The following is a 24,344-nucleotide window of genomic DNA, read 5'->3' as shown; positions in this document are numbered from 1 at the left end:
AGGCCTACTCAATATACCTTACAATCACGTGAGTCTAAGTTATCGCTCTCTAGATGGATAAAGTAGACACTACACTGCCCTACATGTTCTAACGCAGGTGAGGATTTCCTTTAGAACCTTCCATCCACAGATGTGTCTAGCTTCGCTTTTAGCTGTTTCAGGTTTTAGCGCCCAAAGAAGACTTTCTCTGGTACTAAGTGGTGATAGGATCCGTGATCCATTTCAAGATTTTGACCCACCAAGGACGCGATATAAATATATTCGGGTACTGGACGGCAGATAATGAGAATGAGCAGGTTAGTTCATTTTAGGTTCTCACGAATACTCGGGATTAATTTACCCCAGGTGACTATAGCGAAAAACATGTGATTTCGGCACCTACGGGTTTTATATCTTCCCATTTGCGCCGCCATCTGACAGCAGTGGTTAACATAATTCTCGGGCCAGCCAGCTATTTCTATTCTATATTCGATGGCGAGATCATAAGCTTCACTTTCTTGGTTGCTTGAGGTTAAACTTTCTTACTCCTTACAGTATATTATAGTATATTTCTCTAGCGATATTTCCGAAGACCGCACTGATCTGTCAAATATAGAGCTACGGATACTGGAATTTAGAATGTCGATATCCACATGGAGTCGAGGACTAAGAGATACAGATAAAAGGAACACGCGGCTATAAATGTGATATACAGCGGCCAGGCGATGAAAGAAACTCTGAAAAATCACCGTGCTAAGTAGGAGAGGTCCCAACGGAGCTTTCAAAATCGCTTGATAACCTACAGAACTCAAGCTGCGTTGCTTACTGCCTGAGGCCTTCAAAGTCGAGATGAGCTAGACTATTAACGGTTAGCGGATATTGTATCCAACCAGTAAATTAAGAGCACCACGGTGAAGAATCTATAGCACATGTAGCCAGCCAACTATCCATGGATGTTATCGTGATGCTTTTGTGGTCTTCTCCATCTTCTGTAGAAGACGGTATTCTGGAACGAAAAAGGTCCGGCACGACAGTAGCATAGAGCAGATGCATACGGGCTTGGGATTATGAATCGTTCTTGTGCTTGTCATTTCTAGCTACCCAAGGCAAATGGCCGTGGAGTATGATGTGTCCAAGAAGACCTTCCAATTATTGAGCATCCTAAATGCAGTACGTAACTCATCCATTGTGCAATTAAGTTTGTACTTTGATAGAAAGTCGTCACTTGGGATGCCTTCACATTCCTGTCCCGAAATTTCTAGCCATTCCCCAAGCAGGTCAGCCACAATGATCTATTCCTATCTATGATAAGCTGTGAGCCCAATGACACTCCTCTATTGAATATCATTCAAGTCAATACCTAGCATATTGAGTAGAGTGAATTAAACTCCTATGGAAAAATCCTATGACGTGGAGGTGCGTCATCGTATCTATGACGTCATATGATATCATCACCATTCAGGAACCAAAAGTCAAGGGTTCAGGAACAACCCTATATAAACAACCATCTTGGCTTATCCTGAACATCATCATCAACAACAATTATAAATAATAAACAAACACAATCACAGTCAAAACTCTACCAATTCTTTACCCACCACACAAACAACCACTTCAACCACAAACAACCATCACAATGTCTGACAACGGTGCTTCCACTCTCAAGTCCTACGTCGACTCTGCCGCTGGCATGGTCCAGAGCGCTGTCGGTGCCGTGACTGGCAACTCCGCTACTAAGGTACATACCCCAACACCCGCTTCAGTGTTGCCAGCAAGCATAAGCTAACAAGCACAGGCCGAAGGCGATGCCTCCCAGCAAAAGGCCGCCGCCGAACACGATGCCAGCCACACCACCGCCAAGCTAGGCCCCTTCTCTGCCGACCCCAACACTGGCGCGACAGCCAAGGACCGTGAGCAGCGCTCCACCGGCGCCTGGGATCAGACTGTCGGCTCCGCGAAGGAGTCTCTGGGAAACCTCATCGGTAACGAGAACCTGCGCAAGCAGGGCGAAGACCAGAACCTGCGTGGCAAGGGTGCCGAAGCTGAGGGACAGCTGAAGGATTTTGGTGAGGGCGCTGCCGATCGTCTGCAGGGTGGTCTTGGAAAGGTCGCTGCTGCTGCTACTGGTGATCGCAGCGAGGAGGCGAAGTGGACTCAGATTCATGATGAGGGCAAGGTTAAGCAGAGGGGTGCTGAGCTTGATATGCAGAAGCATGCTTAGATGGGACTTTAGCGTCAATAATTTGTGATACCACTGCGACTGGGATGATATCACTGCGTTACGGAGTTGATGGTTATGGATGTTTTTCTTATGACTGAGGTGTATTATACTTCAAGGAATTGATGAACTTACTTTTTGAATAATTTTCTACTCATGGTAATTTATATTCGTGACAATTGTCTGTTTTCTACGACTAGTAATATAACAGATATCCTCAGAGACCTGCGCTAAGGACATCCTTCAAGACTCGCTCACTCGTATCCCACAAATCCTTCGCTAGCTGCTCACTATCACCATTCTCTGATGTCTTCCCAATATCACCGAAAGGCACCAAGTACGCTCCTCCATACTTTCCCCTCTCGATAAACGGCAGTGGATGCGCAGCGGCAAAAAGTGGTGTTAGAGCTCCATCTAGGGGTGTCAAGAGATCCTTGAGTCTATCATTCCCCTCACCGAAATATCTAGTTACTCCGTCTTATTTTGTATAAAGTAAAGGTGAGCGTACGGAATAGTAAGAGCATGAACAGGATGTGCACGTACCGGTTCTCACACCACCAGGGTGCATGCTCGTGGCCACCATGGGTATTCCCTCTTCGTTCGCACGTCTCTGTATCTCCTTGGAGAAGAGTACCATGGCGAGTTTGGAAAGACCTTTATATGTAGATTAGCTGTCGGAATAGGCATAGCACAATGAAGAAAGCTATACCATAGCGAAGGCGGTTGCTTTGATGATCATCTTCGGAACCAAAGTCTTGGTTGAAGTCATCCAGAGAGCTAAATTGTACGCCGGTCGGAAGGGCAAGGTGAACCCTCGAAGAGACCTAAGGAGGGAATCTTGTCAGTTATTCCGGCAGACTAAACTGTGCTTGATATTCATATTGGGGGCAATGATACTTACATTAACAATCCGCACTCCAGGTGCTTGACGAGCAGTCATTTTTAAAAGTGGAAGAAGCTCCGTGGTAAATAGATATGGGCCGAGAAAGCTGACATTCATAAGTACATAATCCCGACCAGCGGCTATTCCTTGTGAAATAACGTACTTCGTGCCAAACGATATTGAGATACCATGTTGGTCTTTGTGTAAAGGCATGGACATACTGGATTTGATGCCCAGGAATCAGCGTATAGCCAATAAAGATACTAGTCACTTACCGCGTAGCATTGTTGACCAAGATATCCAAGCGTTCCTCCCTCTCTAAGATACCTCTAGCCGTGCTCTGTACCTGCTGAAAATCATTTAAGTCCATAGCCAACGGGACTAATCGCTCATGAACTAGAGAAGGCGTGGATTGAAGCATCTCATCGATCGCATTTTGGCTCTTCTCTCTATTTCGTGCACCAACGTACACTTTGGCCCCCTTGATGGCAAGCTGGTGGGCGATATGATATCCGATCCCCTGTGGCGAGCTACTCTTATGATCAGCTATTGTTCCTTTCCATCTTGAATAATCGATGTACTTTGCACCCGTTACAATGGCCACTTTGCCGGTTAGATCAGGTATCTCCGCGATAATGTCCCATTTCTGGTCAAGGTTAGGTTAGCTTTCTGTACTATTTTTCTCTTACTTTGGTTTTTTAGTTTCAAATAAAAGGTGGGGTTAATAGGTATATACATTGTCCATATTTATTATTTGCGATATTGCAGGAAGTAGGTGCATTATAGAGGAGGAGTTTCGCTTTAGATATCTTGTTTCGTCGGCTTTAATTATCCTATCTCCGGACCTATAAAAGTAGACATGTTAGTTATTGCCACTCACACTCTCTAGAAGTTTCTCTCCCAGATATACGTGCTCTATAACAGAAGCAAGAGTGCCTAATCAGCGTGACAGATATCCCCCGCATGATGAACTGAGAGCTTACAGAATAGGACCATTCTTATTATATGCTCCCCTATGTTGATTTTAATAAACTTAAGGAAGCCAAGATGACCTGACCACTGGTATTCCAAGGTACCACAGTCCTAGTAATATCAAAAGACATATGACACGGTGACACTCCCTCTTGGCCATGGAATAGAGATAGCGGGGGCTGAGTGACTATTTTCATTAAGACGCTTCACAAGGACTAGCTCGATATATGAGATCCTAAGTCCTTGAGGTATTAATGTTTGCTCTGTGATTCTGCGATCATCCGTTCCCCTTCGCCAAGATTCTAGGGTGGGCGATTTCTCGCCTGTTTTGAACTGAAGCCACGGCGAAAGGGTTACTCATGCCAACACGGATATATTTAGCATTTATTTACCGAATAGGATTAGGAGATGTAGATGCATCTTTATCAGGTAAGTTATAGAGACCATCGGGTTACTTTTCATAAGATACTAGTGTCAGCGGGGTATCTCTAGCTTTGGTCTAGTTAATACTCCAAACATTTGATCACTTACTCCAATCCACCATTATCGCATAGGTTCAATCCAGGTCAGCTGGCTGGCTGCACTGCATCTAAAAGAAACAGAAAAGAACGTCTCAGAAAGAGGCCAGGTATGAACCGAATTTCAGAGGAGGAACTGCCATTAACATGCTCTGATGACTGCCAGACAGCCCTCTATTAGAGTCCTCGGAGAAATGACCTCACCGCCCTTGCCGTTGGAGGCACACGGATTGGGGTTAATAAAATTACTACTATAGTTTTGTCCAGTGAGTCAAATACCGCTTCAACATTCCTTTTTTAGTTAGTATTTACTAGAATTCCATGCTTATAATATTCGGACCTTAGGAACTCCAACGCGAATTTTTCCCAACAATTCAATCTACGGATAACAAGACTTCGAAGAAACAAGATCCAAAATGCCTACTATTCCTGCCCGTCGGTTTGCGATGCAACGACTGCACGCTGGCCAGTCGATCAAGGTCATAGACTCCTCTGGAGGTCAGGTTATCGACACTTGGGCCTTTACCATTCCGTCAACGCCCGCCTTCCCGAGATACATGTCAATGACACATACTCGATCCACCTTGCAGAAACTTCTTCCATCCGTTAACGAATCCTTCCTCGATAACAGACGAGATCCTATTTTGACGATTGTCGAGGACACCTCTCCCGGCGCGCACGACGTTCTCTACGCTGCGTGCTCTCCAGAACGCTACCTGCAACTCGGTGGCCACAAAGACCACGATAACTGCGCCGATAATCTTCGCAGTGCTGTACAGCAATGTACTGAGCCATCATTCAGCCATGTTGTTGGGTTTCTCGAGAGCGGCTGGATGCCCGATCCACTTAATCTATTCATGAAGGTCAATATCAATGGCACCAAGTTGCAATGCTTGGACCCGGATAGCAAGGCGGGGGACTATATTGTATTGAAAGCGGAGCAAGAATGTATCGTAATTATGAGCGCTTGTCCGATGGATTTAAGTGCTTGTAACGGGGGCGAGCCGAGCAGTGCAGCCTTCGAAGTTCTTTGAGTTTGAGTAGCACGATTGTGACGTACATAGGCAAATATGCGTGCTTCAATTGACGTTGAATTTCCCAAATTATGTTAATTTTCAGCCCAATGCTAGGTAATAGATAATGCAATGAATCATAACTTGGACCCCAGAATCAAGTGTGTGTGTGTGTACAGCCCGAGCCTCAACATGCCCTTGTTGCAAGCGGAGATAGTTCCCACACATATCTGATATGATCGGAGGGGATACGATGGTATAACTTTCCCCTAATATTGTCATTGAGGCAGTGATAGGTTTATACTGAGTATCTGCTGGATCGTAAGTCTCTTTGCTTGAACATGGCTCGGCGTGGTCACGATAATATGGATCATGTTGACCTGTCCAGTGCAATACTGGAACTGGAGGGAACTTCATCGCAGAATCAGTCCGTATTCAGACCCGCTGAGGCATTGGAAGAAACAAGTCGCATGTTTATGCGCTGGCCTACTCCGTTCGTACAGGGGCTAGGAATGCCGAATTTCGCGAATTCTCCGTGCTGAACCACGCAGCGTCGAGAAGTGCCAGAGGAAGATAATGATTTCAACATCTTAATCCGAAATTCCACAACTTCTTTCTACCTTCTCATTGGTGTTTAGCTTTCATTAAGGTACTGAACTTTGTAACTAGAACTCCTCCTTTGCACTTATACTAACCATACCATCCATCGTTTGAGATCCCAGCCCCAAGTTTTATACTCGACTCTGACATTCCAATTACTATGTATTCAGTAGACACCTCAAGAATGGAAACACTAATGGGAGCCAAAACCCGTGTTTTCTGTGACGGGCTGCAGCAGAATTGATTCAATTATACTCAGCCAACATGCTGTTCGCAACAATCTTGAAGAAGAGAAAGAGGAAGAGACGGAATCGGTTGCGGTCCTTGAGAGTGTTGGTCCCGTTCCGGATAGAATCCTTTAGAACCTCATTATGAAATCCCTTAGAATCCTTCTGCCAAGACGATATTCGAAAAGGTCATGGCACATGGTTTACCACCGGGCTCTGGCCTGTCACATTCTCGGGACCGTATGACCCGCCATCTCAGTTCAACTTAGCTCCCGACCCAGCACGTAATGTTAGTCTGCACACTAGCTGGAATTTCCACACCCTTGCGGTCAAGAGTCCAGGGCCTTGATATTGAGTCCTACTAACGTGCTTGGGACCTACGGGGGTGTTCTTATCAAATTGGGGGTCCGTGGAACTAGGGAACGCTGGCTACGGGATTTGAGCACTCATGACGTCCTACAGAGACTGATCAAGATGGCAGGTAGGCTGGTGAATGGACTAGATAGTGGGGCTGATCGTGTATTGAGAACTTGAGCAATATCACTTTAGTGAATGTGGGAAAACCTAAATACACTATGATAAAAGGCAAATTGTTCACCAGAGACTGGGCATTGGTCAGCGACCAATCATATTCATGTCACAGATAACATCAGAGAAGCCTGCAGTCTGACAACCGAACGAAGGTTGGGCGTCAGAACATGCAAACCTTCTCTACAAACCACGTAGGCGATGTTCACAGCTTGTTCGCAAATCCGAGGCGCGGACCGGCGTGGTCGAAGACGACAAATTGTGCTTTAAGCAGGATATCTCCGAAAATGGAAAAAGGAAGGCCGGTGTTAACCTGGATACCTCCATAGCAAAGGTCGTCACCTAGGGGCTGAAAGAGTATGTAGCTCCCTGGGACAACTCCGCGGTAGGCCCCGACGCCGAAGGTAAAGTCCGGCAAAGGAGAAGTACAAGGGAATACCCATGCAGCATTGCTGGAGTCGAAGAAGGCGCCGGCTACCTTGGAGTAATACTCAAGGACAACAAGAGGGGGAAGATACAGAAGGCTGGTTCCGGTGTCTGAGGAGAACGTTAGCGCTACGATTGATGATGATAGGCACACCTTGACTTGCCTGCAATTCCACTGATAATGTGTTCGTGATACGGCTCAGGGCCGACTTGGAAGCCAGTGACATCGAGCTGCCAGTAAGCATAATATCCCTGCGGCTTCGTGACGGGGGTCCATGCTATGGGCCCCTTGAACGCGGCGGGGTCAATAAAGCCAAAGTTATAGGTTCCTGGACGCCCATGTTGGAGGTCTGCTGTGAACAAAGGTTCTTTGAGGGTTGGTAGGATATTCTCAAAGTAGGTCAACTGGTGGACCGGAGAAACTAAATAGGTGAATCATTAGATCAGATGGCTGTAAGCAGTGAGGAATGGCCTCCAGCACATTGGCACTCACCAGTATTGATAGTACTAAAAGCCAGACCTAGAAGCCCGCTGTTGAAAGGATTGCTGGCGAATTGCGGTGAGACAAATAAAGCTACCTCCACGGCCTGGTCGATAGCAACGCTGCTTCCGATTACAACATGGTCTTTGAAGACGATGCCACCAGACCCACTACCATCGGCGTACGTTATGTCCCATGTCGCTCCAGGCAGTAACTTGGAGGAAGGGCTAAATTTCGGGTCATAGATCTTGTGACCGATGCCCTCAACGTTTGTCAAGGTTGAGAGGACCCAGCTATAGGATACTTTCAGTTAAACAGCCTTCTTTCTTCCCTTGGCAGGGTGCTGGCACTTACAGATCAGATGACCCGGTGTCAAAGTCGAGGTAAACAGTTTGTCCTCCAATTACGACAGGACACACGTATTCACTTTCCCAAATCAGAGGAATTGCCGGGGTGCCTCCAGACTGCTTTGCTGCCGTAATGGCAGTCACTGCGTAGGTAGAATTGAGAGTGACATTGTATTTTGCCAAATCAGAGAAATGAATAGCAGCAGCGTTCTTGGTGAAGTTCAGGTTTGGCTGCTGAAGCACCTGAAAAGTTCCAGAATCTGTCGCTGGCAAAGCCAACGCCGTGACAGTGCGCAGGAAGAGAGAAGCAAGACTAGAAAACAGGCCTCTTTTGAACATTGTGATGCGAGGACAGCCCTTAATATCTAATATGACTCAAAGAAGGCCAGCTTTTGAATGCTTTATCAAGGATTTGACGGGCTGGGCTTTAGGAGTTTTTTATACCTCGCGGGCTTTGCGATGGTGTGCTTACCTACTATCAAGATGCCACTATCCCTGGTGTAACAGTGGGTATCTGTTGTGGATCACGGCCATATTGTCATTTGCATGTTAGGTTACAAGGACCGAGAAGCGAGGGTATGGGTTGTGTTCTGCATGGCGCAATGTGCCTTCACCAGCCGAGTACTTCGGCATGCTCCAATAGTATGTGCTACAGGTTTTCGTGTTCGTTATCTTTTGAGATTTTGTACGGAGTACAAATCAGCCCATAAGAAACGATGTAACCATAGACAAGCCTCGGTGTCGCCGTGGACTGATTCTTCAGAGAAGCTTCACGGAAACGTCCCGGGACCAAACATCCTCCTTAGCCCTATCAGGCACGCCGGGTGGTGACGAGGTAACATTTTGTCAAAGCCCGAGGTCGTGCTGCAAGTCTTCAAGCAGACCATGCAGGGAGAGCCTATCTTTTCGATTTGATTGGGCTCAGCTCAGGCAAATTTGATACTGATAGGCAGCAGGATTCTAGATACCACGCTCAAAAGGGTCTAAGAAAGTTTTCTGCTGAATTCGGCGCGCGGGAAATCAAGCAGTGAAGGGTTTTGTTGAATCTGATTTCCCAACAAGCGAAACACAGAGCGAACAGTTACCGCCCTTGCATTAGTCGCTTGAAACGAACTTTTCCTATGTGGCAACCATATACGTATACCTAGTAAACCGAACAAATCATGGAGATCACTATGTGGCTTATCAGAATCCTGATACCAACCGGTATCCCGTCGGTGTCGCGTGCTTGAGATAGGCATTGACTTCACAATATGGACGCGTGGTTTTGCACCGGAGCTATGTTCGTCCCGGGATCGCTCCGAGATGGATATCGAGGATACTTCGGATGCGTCCCGGTCCAGATGAGATTCAGCTGCAGTGCTTACCACCTCATAACCTATATCCCTCTCCTGCATGCAAAATATTTACAGACATTTTAGCCTTGAACTTTCCAGTATTCTAGTTTCAGAATTTTAGCTTTGATAACAATGGAGTTTGTACCGCAAGGAAGTTCCCTCCATTTAAACCGAGAATTTTCAGGTTGTCAAACATATCTTCTCATGCCGGCAATCCTACCACTACAGTCAGCCTTTCTGGTTTATATACAAACTTTAATCCTTTTACATGCACATAAAGCCCACTGAATTCGCTTCTAGCTTTATCCCAGTTCTGACAACCTCTCCTCGCTGGCCAAATCCACCAAGATTAAGTAGCTACTGGGTGGCGGGTGACCAAGGCGGAAATTTCAGTCGTCCGAACACTCATCACGACCTATCTCTACTCTATCAACTTAGGTAATTAGAAAGACGGAAAGGAAGGCTTGCAACTAACAATAATTAGCAGGGTAGACTTGAAAATAATATGTTATCGTTACTGTGTAGGACAGCGTGGGGTTCAACAATGTAGAGATACTTGGGTAGCTAAGAAGCTTGTTATGCATGTATAGACAAGTACACAACTTCCCCAGATATGCCGGGGGATTTATTTTGGTTCCGTCTAAATAATCAAAAGAGGTATTATCTATACCAACTACTGATTTTGGCTCTGGCCTCCTCCCACAGCGCTGAAGAAGGATCCCTGCTTAGATAGCGTTAGAACTTAGCCTGGGTAGGTTCTTACGCGTGGAGGCTACTTCAACAGAAGACAACCATCATCAATAATAGGCCGGGTGGAATGTCGTTTCTTGTATGTAGATTTATAGTCATGGAATCTTTTTCCTCTTCATACTTTTTTGGGGATAAACTATGTTCTATATCACCTAGATGGTGATTAGGTACTAATAAGACAGTCGGACATAAATTAATGTAGTTATGTCTTGCGTGAGAATGGAACTGGAAACTATAGAACTTAGCAGCCTTTTTTGCATAAATAAGAAGAGGTGCAGTTTCTTTTGTTCAACTCACTTAGAAAGTCCCTAACAGACCGTCGTTTCCCACCATTTGCCTTTCCCATTATTCCCTTACTCTTTCGTTGGAACAATGTCCTCAAAGAAACTATGATGATTCAAGTCGTTGTTTGTTAGTTGTGGCCAACTGAAATGAGAATTCAATGTAGGTTATGCTCAGTACCGTGATTGTTGGCAGATCTCCTTTTTTTTCTTTTGTAGAATCACCTAAACATTGGTGCCCAAGGAAGGGCCGTGACAAAAGAGTTCATTCATCGAACAGGTCTCTCAGTTTTAAGTCTGGCTTACGCCGATAGAACTCTCTGATATTATTCAATCTCAATTAACTGCCGGGTCCTTCGGTGACTAGTCAGGTCATTTACTGCATTGTCAGTCTCTAAAGTTCACTACTTCACAGTTTCTACCAACCACTTCTGTAATGGGGCTTTAATCTGTCACTGCTGCCTTTGTCTCCTGAAAGCATCGGTTGACCCCAGAATGAAACAGAAAGTGACTGTATATCTCAAACAAAGACCTCGTGAATGTTGGTATACGCCGAGACACCACTGACTCAGCAAACTGACAGACAAGATATAAATTGGTCCTTCTCAACTGCTCTAAGACACCTTCCTAAAGTCATTCTTCCTTCACCTTCTACGCAAGTCTTTATTTCTTTCGTTAAATCAGTTCAGTTTTTTCTTGGCATACTTGGTGATCTGTGACCATGGGACGAGGAGGATACGATACCACCGGCATCAAGCCACCAGGGTCCGATACAACAGAGGACTCCAATTAAATGCCATGGGGGTATTTAGTATCTTGTTCTGAGTAAAGAGCTATGGTTCCAATGGCGCCATGGTGTGCAGAGTTCACATGTCGATGCAGTCGATCTGCTTTGTAATGTCATGAACTCCACATTATAGAAGCACCTGATGAACGACTGGATATATATATACCTTCCGGCAGTCGATGAAAAGCCGAGTTCGCGAAGAAGCAACGAGAAGCGAATTAATAGACGCAGCAATTGTGGAGGTCAAGCCATACTGCGGTCAATCTTCTCGAACGTGTCCAAGCCGCTCAGTCCCTATCAAAGCCTGTTTCCCAAGGACACGACACCGCGATAAGTCATTTCTTCTATATGGCGAAGATTCACATGGCTCCTGAAAAACCAAAGGATGTCTTTCAACTTCTCCTCCATGTCGTCGACACTTTTGTGGAGCAGCTCAGGCTGTCGCAATATCGCTGAACCTACAACAGCATTCGTCGCAGCCAATGGGTTGTTCGGATAGGATAGAACGACAAGGAAATGTCTTTTGGCTTATGCTGTTGTTCTTCCCTTCGGGCAAAGCATCGCCCCTAACGAGCGACGATCTCAGAGCGAGCTCATTATACAGCGCACATCCTGTTCGACTCCAACTAGGGATTCTGCTATTATGCCCGCTGCCGGGATTCGGTTCAAGAACATGATCCTGGGATACGTTATCTAGAGCTGGCTATGTTCGTGCACGCCAGCCAGCATGTGGTGGTGGGTCATGGATAATGTAATACCGATGCGGCAGACAGAAGGATTGGTCTTCCATTGCTCCAACGAGCTTTAGCACGACCCTCCGGATTATTTCTTCGAAAACGAGTGGTGACCACATTTTTGATACCTTCATTCCACCATGACAAAATTCACATGTTATGGTACCCATAGCCAGCAAATGACTTGAAGGGGCTATTTCACAGTGCGCATCTCCCGCCATTGCGTGAGGCTTACAGTAGTTTCATCTGACATGACAACACAGTTGATCTCCACGCGTGGGATAAAAAAGTCGACTCCTTGATTGAGCAAGTCTCACAACATTTACAATTCTGTCAACCGGCACAGATGTGCACTCTGAAATAGTCTCTCGAGTCATTGGCTGTCTATCAATTGGATCGAGATTCTAGGCGAACTATCTGCCGCCTACGCAGTGTTCAAGTTCTACGAAGGGCAAACCACAACACCAACCGGGCTCCCAGACAAGCAGGTTGTGCATATCAACCTGAGCCTTGTATATCGCATGCTGCAGATGGCAGGTATCATTCACTGTCCCTGGAGTCAGCCTGCCGAACACACCACTTTCGTTGAGTACTTCCTGCAGTATCAGGATGGTGAAATGGACCCAGAAGCTATCGTAGAGTCTCACACCGCGACACGAGGACTTCGTGGCAGCGTCTTACGCAGGGCAGATGTGGTTGTCTCCATGCACAATTTACGCGATCAATGCCAATCTTCAACCACACAACACTTGACTAGAACAGCTACGCCGCCTATGCTGAACCTGGGTAACAATAGCTGTGCAGGATTGCCAACCCCTTAATCGCCATTGATCAATACTCCAACCACGGAGTTCCTTCCTGACTTGCGGTCTCATGCAGTATTCTATTATCTGCGCTCGATACTGCTGGTGATTCATTTCACAAATCCCTAGGCTTCACAAACAATGGGAAGAGAATACGAAGAGCACGACACAGTGCTCCTGAACCAAGCAAGCCCCAAAATATCCGTTCCACATTGAACCCAGACAACGCCATGCCATCGGTTCTGTCTTTGAACAGATCTTTCGGGATACTATCCTTATGTTACTTGACTGGGCAAGCTTAACGAACTAGTCGCTGCACTCAAGAAAGCGAATGAACCCTATACGCGTAGGATGGTAAATGAGCACAATCTGGCCGATACGGACTCATTGCGCAAGATCGAGAAATGCACACCACATTTGATTTAGGGCTCTTGGGTCATCAAAAGGCTCAAAGTAAAAGGATTGGAGCTAGAGGCCCTTGATAGAACATACTGCTCTATGGCCTCCTGCGCGATGTCTGGGTACGGACACCGTCACAACTCATGAAGTTGCCTTTGAATTCAGAAACTCTGGGTTGGCGCGTGCGTTCGCTTGTCTGCTTTCGAAATCCAGAAGCACTAGGTGTCTTTTGGACAAATGCGCCACGCAATTTGATTATCAAAGGGTCGTGTCTTGATTGTGAAACTTTCACCAGCTGCATCGAGGCAGTTAATAGATATTGCAGAAGAGATGTGGTCACATGACACTTCAGGACATTGTTTGTATATAAGCTACAACTCTTCAAGGACTCGGGCGATCCCACCCACCCGAACAAGGTCTTTCAGCGACTGAGAAACTACTGATTGTTCTCTACCCGGCAGGGTCGATCGAGAACTGGCAGGCCACAGGAATAAATGTATTTCTATTACTCACAGGTAGTTTTCTTACATATTCGATCTCTGGGTATCCGCTGCCAAGGCTGATAGATTGCGTATCAGAATGCACTTAGTTGTTCCAAAGTTGTGTAAGAGAAAGATAGACAAAAGACAGCATATGCTTCGTCATGTAGAGGTATATTGATTCATTTCTATAGTCATTCCATTATGAAATTATCCCACCCCTGTTCCAATCTCCACACGGTGTGTCAATAGCCACGAGGGAGGTCTAATCGATCTCTCATCTCAGATGAGATCGCTTATCAGCGCCCTTCGAATCGCTCGTGGCGGGCGTAGCGGCTGGGGTCGTACTCCTCCCCGTGGCGCCCGTAGTGCTCATTGTACATCTCGTGAGCGTTCTCCTCGGCGTGCTTCTTGGCCTTGTGCGCGTCCATAGCATCTAATCCCTTGGTCTCAACGAGACGATCGATCTGGGAGCCGACGATACCGGAAATAGCCTCCTTAGCGAAGCTGTGCTTGACAGACTTGCCTGTAGAGTAGATGATTGTTAAATCCCCAATCTGGCAAAGGAGGGTTGGTGTGGTGTAGATGTGAGTGTTTCCTTACCCTCCTTGCGCTGGCGGTCCTCCCAGGCCTTCATGGCCTCGAAAGAAGCAGCACCGGCAATGAGCTCGTGAGAGAGCTTGCCCTCGTGCTTCTCCTGTCCATACACCTTCTGGTGAGCCTCGTCAGATTCGTCTAATGGAGTATTATAGTCAGCCATCAAACTCGTGTTGAGGTAGGGATATTCCTTGAAAGGGGAAGGAAGACATACCCCAGCCCCAAGCCATTTTTGCAGATGAGAGTATGGACGGGATAGGAAAGTAGTAAATAAAATATCATGAAGAATAGTGTTTAATAAAGAAAAAAAAAGGATGAAAACGAGGGAGACGAGGAGTATCTTATAATGCTGCGAGCTGGCAGCCCACAAACCCCACTCCACCATGCTGTGTTGTGACCCGAAAATCCCATGTTCAGCTCCCCCCTGCTCCTTCAGCTAGTCAAGATGCCCCCCATCAGGTCCAATCATATCCTTATTTTGCAACCGTGAAGTGGATAGATCTGTCGCCTGGCCCACAAATTGCCCCACACTAATGCTTAGATCGGAAATAGGCGAAGAGATCCCTTCACAGTACGCGGTAGCGAGGTGGAGGAGAGGTACGTATTTATGTTGGTTGGTAGGGCATTCCATCTGGCGGCCCTACAGTGGGATGTCAAAAGTTTGAAACCATCCATTTTTTGATCATATTATTCTGGTTACCGGTTTACAGTTTGTTTATGTTTATTTTATACTTAATAATTTACTATGCAGTCAGTTTTTCTTAGTTAGTTAGCCTCGATCAATACATTATAAGTCATCAAGGTGCTTGCAACGAGTATAGTTTTTACTAGAATTATATATAGAAAAGAATACTACTTGTGACATATATCCACAGTGGCATGCCGCATGATCTAGCGGCAAAGAAACAGGAACAACAAACATTGAACAAGAAGTTCTGGATGGGGTATTTAAGCAGACATAACCCTTAGATAGTTCAAAGGAATAGGACCACATTTCCTTCATACATTTATCATTTACCGTGATATGCACCTTGGCATCAGGCGCAGCTCTATGGATGTTCTGCTCGGTCTTCCTGCGAACTTTGTTCTATTGCTTTGAACCAAGCTTTGAATATTTTTTTTGATTGCTTGTACAATATCAATCAAACAAATCGAAGAAGACCTGGTGTTGGCTGAGACCTGGCTATAAATCGCGCGAGCAACAGCACCTGGACAATAAGGAAGAACGGCCGCGATAAATCATATCCATGGGCTAGGACAATATCTATACCTCCAATCTTTTTTTTATTTATTTTGTCTAGCCAAAACGCAGTATTCCTTGTGCAGTTCATTTATCGTAATACCCCATTTTCATCAGGTGAGAATCAACTAGCCAGTGAGGAAGGTACCGGCAAGAAAGTCATTCGCGATCCGGTTGGCATGAAGATGTCTAGAAGAAAGAGACCTTCCCCTAGACTGGAAGGATACAATTCTAGCTAAGATTAGAAATCGAAGCAAATCTAAAGGGCCGTTAGCGTACATTGTGTGAGACGGTCAGAGAAAAAGTCATACAGACACATCAAGGGTCTGAACTTTAATGCTGACACCCGTACCCTACTTGGCATCGACGAAAAGGTGTGAGATGGACGTCAATGAACTGCAATCGCAGGCTATATCAAGGTCCTATTTTCCCATTCTTGATCGGTGGAAGAAGTTCAGCAGATTCAGGTTCTAGAGTTTCTTCATCTTTTCTCTAAAGCAATAATGGGCTTGTTTTCGTCTTCAGAGTGACTATAAGTAATCGGACCAGCCGACGATCATTATTTCACGCATTACTTCCCCGATCTGTGCATACTGCGACCAGAAGCTCTCGGGCCGCGGACCGTACTAGCGCTGGCAGTTCTCCAGATACTAGCAATAGTTGCTCCAAATCGTATCTCGATCTTCTAGGGCCCGATCTTATGCGACTAGTTTCGACCATCTCCTTTTATTCTGCTTTTGCTTTAGAGAGCTTCTGTAGATCTGTTAGATCTTGGCTTTCTATCACCAATTTAAGCATAGTTTAGTAATTAAGTTGCTTTACTCTACCTTTTGGTGCTTGGCTTTTGGATCGAAGGAGGAACATGCTTTGTTGCATCTGCTGCATATTCAAACCACATATAGAACACTAGGAACGGGAAGAACTCCATTTCGATTGAAGATAACACTTCAAACAATCGAATAATGACTCTCTAGGGGAAGGAACCCTTTATCAATTGAACGAAAAGAAGCCATCCCGCCGAATAACCCCAAAAAGCAGACACACGCTACACATACAAAACCGCCAATACTCCCATTTGTAACAGAAAAAAGACCGACTTTGGGATAATACAGAGGATGAAACAAAGTACACCAAAAAATAGGACCAGGGAGCGGGTTCCAGATTCCAGACCGTGGTAGCGTCAGGACGAAAGTTAGGACATAACTCGGCTCAACGACGATCATTGACACCAACACTAACCCTCCACTCCGGATCTCGGGTACAAGTTGAACTTTCGCATAAAATGAATTATTTCTCCGCCCTGCCAGGCACATGAAAGACTCGTTTCACTATTTAACTTTCGCCCATCGCCCATCGTCTCATCTCATCGTATGTGCCCACCCAATTCTCTGTCTATCAAACCAGGTCGCAAAAATGAAGTTCGCGTGGTTGCTCGCTTGCCTTTCTGCTACGGTGTTGGCAGCGCCCGAAAAGCGTGATGCTGGTCCGACAACCACTGATTCGGTCAATTGGTCTGCGCTGGGCCAAGCCTTGTATGTTCTTGCTGTTCTGGTGTTTATGAGAATTGGTGTACTGACTATGGCAGAAAATCGGTCACGCTTACGATGCCTACGGGGTCTGCCAACTTGGATAATATCTCTCCTCCTCCACGCTCCCTTATCCCGGAGATCATTAAGAATGTGCCTCCCTCGGCGCTGGCTCAGCTGGTTGTCCCAGCTCAGAGAAGCGCCCTTGCCAGCGAAATCGATGCCGGGAACACCCCCTCCTGGTACCTTGCTCTCCCCAGTGACGTCAAGAGCTACATGTCCGAGGTGAAGAAGGAGATGTCCGACGGTGCATTGACAGCGACGACGGGCAAGTACGCCCCTGCAAAGGCTACCGCCGAGAGCACGAAAGACGGTGGCGCATCGTCCACAACATCATCAGGAATGGCCGCGGCAGCAGCTAAGCCGACGGGCGGGTTGGTACTGGGGGGGATGGGGGCCTTGGGGGTGCTCGGGGTAGCATTGGCGCTGTGATCGACATGAATTTATGACCGAAGTGAGAATGATAAGCTATGAAAATGACGGAATGTTGTTTGGGTATCTGCATCGTAGTTCAATTACAACCCTGGCGGTGGCGTCTGTGGTCCCTGTGATTAGTGTCGTATTAGATTAATTGACCAAGTGGGAATACGACAGACTGGCTGCAAGCACAGACTAAACAAGCTTCGGGTGGGGATAGGAGTGGGACTTTTAATCTGTTCGGTGTACCTGATAGTCCCTAGAATCATATGAAAGCGGATATCAACTCCGAACGGGTCTCTTTGATCGGGCACTACCCCATATTCGAATTTTTGAGTGTCGATTGGGGTCGTACTACTAAAATTAGCTGGAGTTATCCCTTCCGAGTGGACTCCACCGTTGATACGAGTCAATATCCTGATCTCATTGCAACGATGTTGTGAGGGTATTCACCATCAACAAGATCAGATCAAGGTTCAGAGATCAGATCAAAAGTATCACATGTATCTCTCGGCCCGAGGATGAAAAAGGAAAGCGTCGCGATGCTATATAAATTGTAGGGTCTGATTGGGCGAGTGGAGGGGATTCCCCGAAGTGATCGACAGTGGCAGCTTTTTAGCGGAGCCCTAATTCCATGCGGGGTCGTCTGGAGTCTCCAGTTCTTGCCCAGCCTCGAATGTTACTACCACCGAATCCTTGCGAAGATTAATTTGTAGAATCATTTGGTAGCGAAAGAGGGGTATAACAGCCATTGACTCATACGAAACCGATGCAGAGGCAAATTCACATGGATGGGGTTTCCCTTCCTTGCAAGCTGGATCCTCTCCCAACGGGGATAACCTACTTGAGCCTCGGGTGAAAGTAAAAAGCGGGCATCAACGCGAAACAACGGGGACAGTAAAAGTCAATCGACGATCTCAAAGTCCAGACCGGGATTGGAGAACAACTAACACCTGTCGAATCAGAGGGTAGATTCAGCCGTGTGTAGTATTCGCTATCCAGACATGGATACACTTTTAGGTAGTATATCCTCCTTGTCCAGACTTTAATATGGGGCAACCAGCTAGAAATTTGGAACGCCATAGATTAAGGTGCAGGCGGGGTTGTCTTTGTTTCGTATTCATAGAAAAACAAGTTTGCTGGGCTCCCATAGCTACATATAAGTTTAAACGACCACAGTAGTCGGTGATCTTTTCCACAGATCAACATCTCTCTTCAAGATCTCATACCCTCCACAAGTCATTCGTTCAGACCCTGAATATCATTCTACAAGCACAAAAATGCGTTTCTTCAAGTACCTTGTTTTTGCGGCTCCCCTCGCCCTTGCGACTCCCAGACCCAACCCGGTAGCAGCACCTGCGCCGGATGGTGGTCTCCTCTCGGAGCTGCCTGCGCTCATCGACGCGGTCAAGGAGCTCCTGAGCACAGACACTCTCAATGACATTCAAACAATCGTCAAGGGCGGTGCTGTTCTTCTGGGTGGAGACACTCCCAAGAACCTACAGAAACTCCTTTCGAGCGAGAACATCGATAAGTTGCAGGGTATCGTCGATAATGCCGACGGTCTCTTGACACCTAAATTCGTCAATGAGACGACCACTCTTATTGATGCTGCGTCACCGGTAGGCTTAGCGCTAAACACAGGATTATGAGTAGTGAATGCTAATAACTTTTCCAGCTTGTGGATAATGTTTCGAAACTTTTGGCTGGACTGTTGGGATCCTTGGTTTAATGATGTTACGAAAGCAGCCTTTTGATGCCTAAACGGTTATCATAAGCCTTTATGTTCTCATGCAAGCAGTATCCTTCATGCATAGATGGATGGCTGGACGCCTACTGTTATTTTTTTTTATTTAACGTTGCTCACATAGCGATCTAGATACATGAAATGGTCCTTTATTTTGAATTTTTTAATTTTTTTTTCCTTTAATCTGGCCCTAGTTTCGCATCCCTGTAATGTGCCGGGCATAGTGCAGTTTGGTCTTATCGTTCAAATCAAATCGACAGGGATCTCAAGCGCAAAACAAGACATTTAGCTCATTATTAATCTGTAGATTATATTAGATCGCGGCGCACGTGCATGACAGAGATTTTCACTCCGGGTTGTTTCATCAATTTCATTCAGATCCCGCTCCAAGCACCATTGGGTGACGTCGGTGCGCTACGACAAAAGATAAGAACACAAGTACCAAGTATCTACACGACATTCATATGCTTTCGTAATTCTTGTAAATAATAACGCAGTGGATACCCCCGTGTAGAGGTCGGTAATGCAGGGTACACCGCTACCGAGAACCCCATAGTGGTCCGATACAATCCCCGAGTACCAAATGTCGATTTAAGCCCGTAAGCCTCTCTAATGCGTGGTGGCAACATCTCAATCGTGAGGACCCGCAAAAACGGTTTCATCACCGATACCCAACGCGGATAATCGGTGCGGTGCAGAAGATCCTGCGCAAATTTGTGTGCGTCTGCTGTGACGGTCAACTGCTCCACTTGGTCGTCCCAGTACTTCCAGAATGCCTGGCGGTTCTCAGGCCAAGTACCCGATGGTAGGCCCATGGCATGCATGAGGATTGTAAACTCTGCGTATGCCTTCTCGGCTGTGGTGTAGTTGACGAGGCCGTAGACGCGCTGGTAGAAATCGGTCGCGGTCGCGTAGAGCGTCGCGGCGACCCAGAGCTGGGTCGGTCGGTGGGAGGAGAAGTTCTCACTCCCGCGGAGAGGTGGCTGCCCTTGGCTGATGAGTTCTAACAGAGTCTTCTTCTCTTCTCGTGTGCCGAACACCAGGCAGGCAATGTAGCTGAGATTCGCCTGGAGGGCGTCACCTAGCTCTGTCGCCAGGTTGCTGTTGTGGCCGTTGCTGGCATTATGGGTATCACTAGTTCGATTTCTGATTCCGGGGAAGGCCGCCTGGAGTAACAAAGCGGATCCTGAACCAGCAAATAGAATGCCTTCTTGCAGGATCTGGGGAAGAATTTCGAGTTGATCGAGAGCTTCCAGACGACTCGAATCGGACGAGGCCGATTGTGTCTGGGAAATCTGGTCTGGGGATTTCTTCTCATCGAACGACATGATGGCTGTACGTTTGATGGAGAATAAAGGGGGGAATGTTGGCTTTTTTCCGTCAAAGGTCGTAGAATTTGTACGGGTTATCGCGGGTGTTTTGCGTGATGGACGAGTTAGGGTTACAGGATCACGGACGACTCATTTGACCACAACACATGCGTGTGAAGTACGATGACCTCGCCTCCAGAGGCTTGTCATACATCAATTCGCCTATCTTTGGGTTTTATTATGTCAATCAGGCCCCAGTGACCCTCCTGTTTTACTCAGTTTCCCCGCATCTCAAAGAGGCAATAAATCCGTACCCAAGTTTACTGTCTCTGGAGCTGGTGGATCCACCACCTGTCCCGAAGCTTAGGTCCCCTGCTAACAACCGCGGTTTCTCAATAGTTCGTGCCGATCCTCATCCAACTTCCGCATGTGAACTCGTGTGTCTAAAATGAAGTCGCCATCATTGGTCCCGGGGCGCCGCGCACTGCGATCGACAGCGTTGCATTGTCGATCCATGCGGAGAGATAATACCAAGGTCGAAACCGGCCTTTCTCCGGAATTGACCCCTTGGTGGTCGAACCCCGAACGCGAAAATAACTAGGACAAGACATCTAACGTTAATTAGCTCAGTGGTCATATATTAAATCCTACACGTCTCGGGCCTACATTTCCATCCACCCTAACGAGTTCGACGTGTCCACCCCTGCTCCCCGTGGACAGCGACTGGGCATAGCCATGGAAGAGAAGCAACATTATCTCGGCTCCAAAGCCGCCAAATATGCCCTGGGCATCCATCGCGGGCCTCTCCCCCAAGACGATGGCGAAGGCGTTGCAATCGAGCATGTCGAGACGGCAAACACCATCTCGTTAGAGAAAAGGGAGAAGACGAGGGCTGAGCGAGCACGCCGCCACTGGGCTCGATTTTGGTGTTGCTACATTTTTTGGAGCTTGATCTTCCTGGCCGTTTTCTTGCCCGTTTTGTAGGTGCTCCACTTTCGCCCGACTACGTTTCGGACTTTGACTAATTTTTGCAGCTTCACCGTCATCATCCCGGCCATTGCCCAAAGAGTGCTCGACAATGCGTCGCTTGTCGTCACCGAGACGAGCGTCATGCAGCCGCGGCCGGATTCGATCATGCTGAGCTTGAAGACTGCTCTGAAACTGCCCATCGGCGTTCCTGTGCGCATCGAACCCATAGCGATCAGTCTATTCAACCGCAAGGAAAAGGGCAACGGTACCTGGGCCAAGGTGTATCTTGATGGCGCAACGATCGACGGGAACACCACTCTAGGAATCGACAATCAATTCACCCCGTTGAACGTAGAGCAATGGAAAGAATACGTCCACAGCGTGGTCTTCGAGAAGAACGCCCCGCTATCGCTCAACGGTAAAACCACCGCATACCTCGGCAAGCTGAAGAACCACGTCACCATGGATAAAGACGTGAAGCAAAATAGTATGTTCAATGACCCATTCTCCAAGAATATACTAACCACTGTTCCAGCCCTCAATTCGTTCTCTGGCTTCTCCGTCGCGGACCCTCAACTCCTTCTCCCTCCGAGAGAGGACGGGACTAACCTCATTGCCAACGCCACCCTGCCCAACCCATCGGTCATGACCTTGGAGATAGTACGTCGCATCCACCGAACCTCAATAGAGACTTACTAACAGAACCAGGGAACAACGGTCCTGGACCTCAAAAGTGGAGACCTCGTCATCGGCAACGCAACCATCGACAACCTCGTCCTCAAACCAGGCAACCACTCATCCCCGATCCACGGCATCATGGACCTCAAGGTCTTACTCAAGAACCTCGTACCGATCCTGCAGTCCCAGGCCAGCTCTCTCAAGAACGGCTACCTCACTCTCGACACCGTCGGTAAATCCGTCGTCTACGACGGCGTTGAGGTCCCCTACTACACCGAAGTAATGAGAAACCTGACCATGACGGCGCAAGTGCCCCTCGGCGGCCTGATCACAAACACTCTACGGGGCATTCTCCACGACGGCAACGGAGCCAATATTTTCGCCAACCTCACCGACAACTCGAGCTCGGATAGCGGCAGCAGCGGCGGCGGCTTACTAGATTTACTCGGAAGATCCGACAAGGGTTTGGCGAATATGTTGACTAGCCGCGCCGTGGATGAGCTCTTGAATAATCCCGAAAAGCGTTCGTCCATGATTAATGTCCTAGAGGGGTTCCTATAGATGATGATTCTCATGATGCATGCGGCTGTACTTAATGTATATGACCGTACCTGCGATGTCAAGTGGCGTTTGGTTTTAGATATGATTTGATTTATGATGATAACCCTATTGCGATCTGCTTAGTTAATGATATCCTGGCTACGATGAATGGAATGCCTAATATACGCATTACATAACTTATACATGAACCTATTATTCAGCTGATCTAATTATAGTCGATCACGAAAATTTTTCTCCAGTAGTAAAAGTGTGTATATCCACAAGTCTACACAGATTCGTACATATGGTTTCCGGGCTTTCCGGTGCCTACCTTCGGTCAATATATCGGGCTTTATGTCCGTTCCATAAACAGCAATACTAGAGATATCTCAAGCTATTGAAACAACGTTACATCGTCTTCGTGTGGGAGGTAGATTCGAAAAATATATTGTCCAACTTGCCACTCACCATTAACACCAGCACAACAGAATAACCGCGAAATTTTCACCATGACTTCCGATTTGCTTACAACGCAAGTCGAAGTAGGAAGAATGTAAGAAGGAGAGCAGCATTAGCATCACCGTTTTCCTCTGCTCACAAGACTAAAAAATAGCCCCATGTCCTCCCTAACTAACGCATCTCCTTTCTCAATTCCCACACAAAAATGCTTGGATTATTGCTTAATCAGTGGAGGATTTGTCTGGTCAGTGGTCACCAAACTTTTGGTGTCCGCAACGTTAAAGGTGGAGCTCTCTGACCAATGAAAATGTACATACACCAATATCTGGATTAAGTAAGAAGCCCTAAGTGCCCCTTTTTGCGGGGCCAATTAAATAGTCTAGCGATCTTAGGTAGTATCCATTTGCTCAACGGTCCCATAATTGGGGCAGGGTATTACCAAGCATCGGTGGGCCTGCTGGACATAACGCAATTTAAGATACATATATGGGTCTCGTTTCATGGCTTGGAGGGCTTTGCTTTTCTTCGATTCGATTGGATGACTGGGTTAAACTGGGACTGGCTGGGAAATGGGGATGATGGACTGCTGGTGTTGGCTCGGTCTGTATCAAGGACAGAATGAGAACGGGAGAATTTGGGCGCTGAGATCCTCCCTTACCGTGTTCCGTAAGATGCTCAGGTCTTGTTGTAGTATTAGCATAGCTTGATATCGACGGCTATATACGATGCTAAACGGTAGTGTATTGCAATTTAGAGCATAGTTTGCTAGACGTGCACTTAGGTCACTTTAAAACCAAGCATCTCATCCACAGATAAGATCCTTGGTTACCGCGCCCCAGATATACAAGTAGACCTTCAGATTCCCAGCAACATTGACCTTGTTTTCCTTGTGCCAATCCAAGACGGCTTGAACTAAAGTGTAGTCCTCAGCCCTATCCTGAATCTCGATTTCAGTAAGACCCCAGTGAGCTTATCGCGTTCCCAAAAAGGGGAAAAGATTTAAGTAGGAGCTTCGACCTGCACAATTGGCGAGCTATAC

General features: G+C 46.9%; 9 protein-coding genes across 9 annotated transcripts; 5 read left to right on the top strand and 4 right to left on the bottom strand.

The window, feature by feature from the left end:
• Positions 1-1,615: 1,615 nt before the first annotated feature.
• On the top strand, positions 1,616-2,200 carry AO090012000670 (uncharacterized protein; the record flags this gene model as incomplete). The annotated part of the gene is made up of 2 exons (XM_001727594.3): positions 1,616-1,717; positions 1,775-2,200. 2 exons carry the CDS (start codon positions 1,616-1,618, stop codon positions 2,198-2,200), a joined length of 528 nt encoding a protein of 175 aa, XP_001727646.1.
• A 420-nt stretch (positions 2,201-2,620) lies between these two features.
• AO090012000669 (uncharacterized protein) lies at positions 2,621-3,825 on the bottom strand (the record flags this gene model as incomplete). The annotated part of the gene is made up of 6 exons (XM_023236581.1): positions 2,621-2,661; positions 2,741-2,851; positions 2,907-3,021; positions 3,099-3,186; positions 3,356-3,726; positions 3,817-3,825. 6 exons carry the CDS (start codon positions 3,823-3,825, stop codon positions 2,621-2,623), a joined length of 735 nt encoding a protein of 244 aa, XP_023091493.1.
• Positions 3,826-4,986: 1,161 nt separating this feature from the next.
• AO090012000668 (urea carboxylase-associated family protein) lies at positions 4,987-5,719 on the top strand (the record flags this gene model as incomplete). Its single annotated transcript, XM_023236580.1, has 2 exons — positions 4,987-5,523; positions 5,708-5,719. 2 exons carry the CDS (start codon positions 4,987-4,989, stop codon positions 5,717-5,719), a joined length of 549 nt encoding a protein of 182 aa, XP_023091492.1.
• A 1,424-nt stretch (positions 5,720-7,143) lies between these two features.
• On the bottom strand, positions 7,144-8,531 carry AO090012000667 (pepsin-like aspartic protease; the record flags this gene model as incomplete). Its single annotated transcript, XM_023236579.1, has 4 exons — positions 7,144-7,462; positions 7,519-7,786; positions 7,858-8,138; positions 8,200-8,531. The coding sequence occupies 4 exons, from the start codon at positions 8,529-8,531 to the stop codon at positions 7,144-7,146; spliced, it is 1,200 nt and encodes a 399-aa protein (XP_023091491.1).
• A 5,530-nt stretch (positions 8,532-14,061) lies between these two features.
• AO090012000665 (DUF3759 domain-containing protein) lies at positions 14,062-14,589 on the bottom strand (the record flags this gene model as incomplete). The annotated part of the gene is made up of 3 exons (XM_001727590.3): positions 14,062-14,288; positions 14,366-14,497; positions 14,574-14,589. 3 exons carry the CDS (start codon positions 14,587-14,589, stop codon positions 14,062-14,064), a joined length of 375 nt encoding a protein of 124 aa, XP_001727642.1.
• Positions 14,590-17,012: 2,423 nt separating this feature from the next.
• Positions 17,013-17,617, top strand: AO090012000664 (uncharacterized protein; the record flags this gene model as incomplete). The annotated part of the gene is made up of 2 exons (XM_001727589.1): positions 17,013-17,131; positions 17,185-17,617. The coding sequence occupies 2 exons, from the start codon at positions 17,013-17,015 to the stop codon at positions 17,615-17,617; spliced, it is 552 nt and encodes a 183-aa protein (XP_001727641.1).
• A 1,265-nt stretch (positions 17,618-18,882) lies between these two features.
• AO090012000663 (uncharacterized protein) lies at positions 18,883-19,334 on the top strand (the record flags this gene model as incomplete). The annotated part of the gene is made up of 2 exons (XM_001727588.3): positions 18,883-19,224; positions 19,281-19,334. The coding sequence occupies 2 exons, from the start codon at positions 18,883-18,885 to the stop codon at positions 19,332-19,334; spliced, it is 396 nt and encodes a 131-aa protein (XP_001727640.1).
• A 464-nt stretch (positions 19,335-19,798) lies between these two features.
• Positions 19,799-20,677, bottom strand: AO090012000662 (oxygenase MpaB family protein; the record flags this gene model as incomplete). The annotated part of the gene is made up of 1 exon (XM_001727587.1): positions 19,799-20,677. One exon carries the CDS (start codon positions 20,675-20,677, stop codon positions 19,799-19,801), a length of 879 nt encoding a protein of 292 aa, XP_001727639.1.
• A 717-nt stretch (positions 20,678-21,394) lies between these two features.
• On the top strand, positions 21,395-22,867 carry AO090012000661 (DUF3712 domain-containing protein; the record flags this gene model as incomplete). Its single annotated transcript, XM_023236577.1, has 3 exons — positions 21,395-21,639; positions 21,694-22,288; positions 22,337-22,867. The coding sequence occupies 3 exons, from the start codon at positions 21,395-21,397 to the stop codon at positions 22,865-22,867; spliced, it is 1,371 nt and encodes a 456-aa protein (XP_023091490.1).
• Positions 22,868-24,344: the final 1,477 nt, after the last annotated feature.

Source organism: Aspergillus oryzae, chromosome 4 (genome assembly GCF_000184455.2).
Source record: "Aspergillus oryzae RIB40 DNA, chromosome 4".
In the NCBI taxonomy this organism is placed as follows: Eukaryota; Fungi; Ascomycota; class Eurotiomycetes; order Eurotiales; family Aspergillaceae; genus Aspergillus; species Aspergillus oryzae.
The sequence above is the reverse complement of the archived record's forward strand: the minus strand, read 5'-3'. Positions and strand labels throughout refer to the sequence as shown.